At 30.9% G+C, this 5,879-nt stretch overlaps 2 protein-coding genes across 5 annotated transcripts; both read left to right on the top strand.

The window, feature by feature from the left end:
* Positions 1 to 202: 202 nt before the first annotated feature.
* Positions 203 to 3,824, top strand: LOC124935940 (IQ domain-containing protein IQM6-like). The gene is made up of 9 exons (XM_047476384.1): positions 203 to 358; positions 585 to 1,063; positions 1,143 to 1,257; positions 1,338 to 1,403; positions 1,627 to 1,715; positions 1,801 to 1,888; positions 2,171 to 2,410; positions 2,494 to 2,595; positions 2,674 to 3,824. Exons 2-9 carry the CDS (start codon positions 588 to 590, stop codon positions 3,325 to 3,327), a joined length of 1,830 nt encoding a protein of 609 aa, XP_047332340.1. The 5' UTR covers positions 203 to 358; positions 585 to 587; the 3' UTR covers positions 3,328 to 3,824.
* Positions 3,825 to 4,565: 741 nt separating this feature from the next.
* Positions 4,566 to 5,213, top strand: LOC124936866 (40S ribosomal protein S28). Of its 4 annotated transcripts, none has more exons than XM_047477395.1 (2): positions 4,566 to 4,618; positions 4,828 to 5,213. In XM_047477395.1, the coding sequence occupies exon 2, from the start codon at positions 4,851 to 4,853 to the stop codon at positions 5,046 to 5,048; it is 198 nt and encodes a 65-aa protein (XP_047333351.1). In that variant the 5' UTR covers positions 4,566 to 4,618; positions 4,828 to 4,850; the 3' UTR covers positions 5,049 to 5,213. The 4 variants fall into 4 exon arrangements, with proteins under 4 accessions (XP_047333351.1, XP_047333352.1, XP_047333350.1 ...); XM_047477396.1 differs by having other exon boundaries at positions 4,831 to 5,213; XM_047477394.1 differs by having other exon boundaries at positions 4,572 to 4,613; positions 4,824 to 5,213.
* Positions 5,214 to 5,879: the final 666 nt, after the last annotated feature.

Below are 5,879 nucleotides of genomic sequence, written 5' to 3' on the forward strand. Positions count from 1 at the left end.
GTTCATTAGTATAAGTATATATTTATAATTTACAACATTATAAAAATTCTAAAATTTAAATAATTTTTTTATGTAAATTATCCATATTACTATTTATCAAAATTTAAAACATAAAAATCTGATAATAGTAAATTTAATAGAGAAAGAAAGAGAGAGAAACCCGCCATATCCTCCAAATCCTTAAAAATGGTGAAAGAAGAGGAAGAAGATACAACAACCATCCAACAAATTTGAACACATAATTCTCTTTCCCTCCTCTCCTCATCTTTTCCTCTCCCCCTGTTTTCTTTCATTTGCACCTCATTGCCTATCCTTCTCTCTGAGCCCCTGCGCGCACTTCCACACCCTCTCCTCCTTGGTAAGCATTCTTTCTTCTTTCATTCTTTCTTTCCTCGTCTTTTCATGCATCAATCATCTTTTTCATAGGTTGGATTAGAGATAAATTTTGATGTTTGGATTAAAAAAATTCTGTTTTGATTCTATTTCATGACACCCATTTCAGAAATATATATATATATATATATATATATATATATAGTTTCTGAACTTATGAACAGAGATTTAGTTGAATTCATGATGTGTAGTGAATGGGGACATCTATTTCGAGTCCACTTTCCAATGTGGATAATTGGGATAAGAGGTTTGGGGCGTTTCTATCAAGATCATTGAGCTTTGAAGGTGGAAAAGTGAGGAGAGCATTGAGGTCATTTAGTTTCAATGGTCGAGATTCAGAGCCCACCATCCCCAAGACATTTGGGGGAGGACCTCTTACCTCAAAAGAGAGGGTGTTGGGAACCTTTTTCTCGTTTAGGTCTCCTTCTACAATTGATCAAAACAAGGTTTCTATATCTGCAACACCTGATATTAGCCATGGAAATGTTGAACAACAACAACAGCTACCAACTATTTTTGTGTCTCCTAGTAAACCAAGAATGCAGGGTATTAATCGTCAACAACCGGATAACACGCGATATAAGGCTGCTTTAAGGTTGCAGAAAGTGTATAAAAGCTTCAGAACAAGAAGACAGTTAGCAGATTGTGCTGTTCTAGTGGAGCAGAGATGGTATGATTGATTGTTTCAAATGTGGAAAAGAAAATTCAGGTTTTCTTTATACCCGATTAATCGTTGGATTTGTTCATAGGTGGAAGGTGTTAGACTTAACAGAACTCAAGAGAAGTTCCATATCTTTCTTTGAAATTGAGAAATCAGAGAGTGCCATTTCACGTTGGTCAAGAGCAAGAACACGTGCTGCCAAGGTGACAACATTTTCCCTTTTTCAATTTTCTTTTGTTATTGAATATTGAATAGTAGTTGGTTTTGATCCCATCAACAACAGGTTGGCAAGGGTTTGTCCAAAGATGAGAAGGCTCGAAAACTCGCTCTTCAACATTGGCTCGAGGCTGTAAGTATTCATATTCCTCCTTATCAGGGACTAGAATGATGATATTTAGCTGTGTTAAACTTTTAAGAAAATGAAATTTGTAAATGTTATTGAGATTCATTAGGTGAAATGGTTGTGCTTCTAGAAATCAAATAGGTCAACAATTTATTCATTTTTCCACAGCTGAATTGTTGGTTTGTTTTGCTCATAATAAACTCTTATCATCATCATGATTTGATTTTAGATTGATCCCCGCCATCGCTATGGTCATAACCTTCAATTTTACTACGTCCAATGGCTCCAATGCGAGAGTAAACAGCCCTTCTTTTACTGGTAAAATATTAAATTCCCAAAACATTAGAAAGAAAGATTCAAATAATTTTGGACCATCCTTACACGAGAATTGAGCTGCATGCAGGCTTGACATAGGAGAAGGAAAAGAAGTAAATTTTGCTAAATGCCCTCGTTCAAAGCTCCAACAACAATGCATCAAGTATCTTGATCCGGTGAGCCTTATATATCTTCTTTTTACAAACATACATATATTAGGAATCCAATGTAAAGAGTTACAAGGACAAGTGCAAGAAAATGAGATATTACAAACATCAATATCCCTCCCAAACTTACCAATTGACAGAGTTTATGAAGAGGCATTACATGCTAACAAAAAATCAAGAATATTGGGCATGAAGGACACCAACTGAAATGATAATTATATAACTGAATTCATCTAGAAGTGTAAAATCAATACCATGTTTTTTGTTAAATGAACTATTTGTTGTGTGCAGGGAGAACGAATGGCTTATGAGGTTACGGTTGAGGATGGAAAATTCTTTCACAGTCAAACTAGGCAAGTTCTAGACACAAGGCAAGGACCAGAAGATACCAAGTGGATCTTTGTTCTCAGCACTTCAAGGAAATTGTACGTTGGTCAGAAGAGCAAAGGAACATTTCAACATTCAAGTTTCTTGGCTGGAGGAGCAACATTGTCTGCAGGGCAGTTAGTGGTGGAAGACGGTATCCTCAAGGCATAATAAACTAAAACTCACCCTCAAAATGGATTTTCTTCACATTCTATATATATAGATTGATATGTTTTTGAATTCAATAGGCGGTTTGGCCTCACAGTGGGCATTATCTTCCAACTGAAGAAAATTTTGAACAACTCATGTCATATTTGGAGGAGCACAAAGTCGATCTCAGTTCTGTCATGGTATGAATGAATCCATTTTTTTTAAAATGGTCACTAAGTTAGTCTTCCATGATAATATAATTTTCATTATTATAACAGAAAACTCCATCGGAGGAAGTGGAGATTGTCACGAACAACTCATCACAATCAGATTTGGCTCGAGCCATTGAAGAAGCAAACGCGACGAGCTCAGTTAATCAAGGGTCGTTGTCTCGCAAGTTTGAGATACCTTCCCTGCAGATACCATTGAAAGAGCAAGCCATGGAGTTGTTTAAGAAAGGTCAGCTTTCTTGTCGTGGATTCGTCATGCCTAGTCCATCAAGCGGGTACAACTCGGCAAGGGAAGAACTGGATGATGACGATGAAGATGAAGAAGTGTCTGATGAGGAGATTTCTGTATCAAAAGAGAACCTGTTTGAAGACGAAGATGAAGTTGAATTCGAAGAAGCAATCCCAAATGAGAAGATAATTCAAAGGATAAATTCTCATAAAGGAATGCAATCATATCAGTTGGCTAAACAGTTAAGTTCTAGATGGACAACAGGAGCTGGACCTCGCATTGGTTGCGTAAGAGATTACCCTGAAGAGCTAAGAAATTGGGTATTAGAGGAAGTATGTTTATCACCATGTACTAAAATTTCAACTCCAAAATCATCATCCAAACCATATGTGAGGACACCTTCCAACTTGTGCCAAAAACCAATTCCACTTTCTCTTGATCAAAACGCATGTCGCGAGATAACAACACTATAATCACGAGAAATTCATTCGAAAATGTACACCCGAAAAGGGTAGAAGACCAAACGTAGATGTCCACACCGACGGTGTTGTCGTGAATGAGACAACACATTGCATAAATAGCAAGACAGACAGCTATAGAGTTCATGGATGAATGCTTCAAAATGAATGAAAATGGAATGGTAACTTATTGTTATGATGCATATTGGCTCTAATATTATATATATTGATCATTTGGAATGGAAATATTTGTTTGTATTTATTTTTATTTTTTTTGGTTTTTTGTTTTTACAATCATCTAATATAATCTAATATGTCCATTTGTCATCATGTTCATCAATGTCACAAGTTGCCAATATATTGTGGATCTTTGTTATTGGAAGCAGATTTTTCATTCAATTTTATCTTTAGTAAATAATTGTTTTCATTATAAATCAGTTTATTGATAATGTACATTTGAGATTGTTTGATTTTCTAATGGGATTGGAGGAGGATTTATAGAGGATCAAACTTATTATTATTATAAAAAAAAATTGAAAGTGTTGATCAATATCATGTTCACATAGAATCTCTAACATTTACTTTGAGCCAAGTCATATATAACATTTCATTTATAATAAAAAAAAAATATAATATTCTCACCGTAATTAGAAAAAAAAAAAATATATCCTCTTTCCATATTTATTTCTAAATATATAATATTTTTATAGTATATATATATATATATATATATATATATATATATATATATATATATATATATATATATATATATATATATATATATATATATATATATATATATATATATATATATATATATTCAATCTTTTCATAATTATATAATTATAAAATTTCATAAATAAAAATAAACATTTATATACATATTTTCTCTATTTTTTATATATGTATACATATTTTATAAAATAAAAAAAAAAACTCAAATATCATATAATTAGGATATAATTTTTTTACAAATATAATATCTTTTCATATAATATAATATATATATATATATATATATATATATATATATATATATACTCATAGTTATAAATATAACATTTAATATATAATAAAAAAAATATTTTCCATATATAATATAGTTATAATCATATTTTTGTAAAATTTATTTATAATAAATATATATTTTATAGGTTAATTTTTATATATTATTTACAGGGGTATATTGGTAAATATTGTGACAAACAACCAATATATAAAGGTTCGTTCCTTAGAAATTAAACCCTAATTCTTCCAGCCGCCGAGACCTAGAAAGAAGAACACCGCATCTCTTTGGAAAAAGGTTAGTTCTCGTATTCTTCTTTAAATCATCAAACACTAAGGATACGGATTACTGTTGATTCATCTATATATATATATATCATTGTTGAAATCAAGTCATCCGGTGTTTATTAGTAGTCGATCGATCGATCTGATTTTAATAAATTTAATTTCGTGTTTTCTGAAATCGTTTCTGAAACTATTTGTATATATGTTATCTGGTGTTGAAAGAAGAACAGATTGTCAGTAATATAATGGACACTCAGATCAAACATGCTGTTGTGATTAAAGTGATGGGGCGTACTGGTTCAAGGGGTCAAGTTACTCAAGTTAGGGTTAAGTTTCTTGACGATCAAAACCGATATATTATGAGGAATGTGAAGGGACCTGTGAGGGAAGGTGATGTGCTTACTCTTCTTGAATCTGAGAGAGAAGCAAGAAGATTGCGTTGATCTATCTATCTATGACCCTCTTGTGTTTCTTTCTATCAATCATTCTGGTATTGTGATTATCAAGTATTTGATTGTTTAGGGTTTTGATTATGAAAGATTTGATTTTTAAGTTTTCAAGTTTAAGATTGTTTTGGATTTTATTATAATATGTTATTCTTAGAGTTATGTCCAAGTTTATTTTATTTTGTTTTAACTAAAGAGTCTGTTACATGATATCTTATACAAAATAGTTTTTTTTTTTTGATGAACTATTTTATAAACTGTTATTTTTTTGGTGAACATCATTATAATCCATTTTTTTGGCAAACTTTAGTATAATCCAATTTTTATTTTTTTTTGTAAAGTTCAGTATAATCTGTTTTATTGGTATTGTAGATTGAATGATTTGATGGATCAGATTTTTTTTTTTAAAAAATAAATTTTAATAGGTTTGTCTAAAAATAATCTAATAAATGCTAATTAAACTCAATTTGTGAATTAAATTCAAAATAACAATCTAGAAACCATAATATTGAATTTGAATAACATCTCAAATTCTCAATATTACAATTTCATATTATAAAAAATATTACAAACTTGTAGCTATATTTTTATTTTTGTCATATTTGCATCTTATTTCGATCACTGCTTACTTTTTTACTTTAAGTCATTCTTAATAATTTTTCCACCAAATTAGTTTGAAAATGACTCTTATGAAAAAAAGTTACTGTGTTAATACTGATAATGTAACCCATGAAATCAACCAATGGCTTCATGTTGACTCAATGAGAAATTATATGTTGTTCTCTAATTGATTAATAAAACACTTTCAGCTACTAATCGATTTTCATG

Source organism: Impatiens glandulifera, chromosome 4 (assembly GCF_907164915.1).
Source record: "Impatiens glandulifera chromosome 4, dImpGla2.1, whole genome shotgun sequence".
Lineage (NCBI taxonomy): Eukaryota > Viridiplantae > Streptophyta > Magnoliopsida > Ericales > Balsaminaceae > Impatiens > Impatiens glandulifera.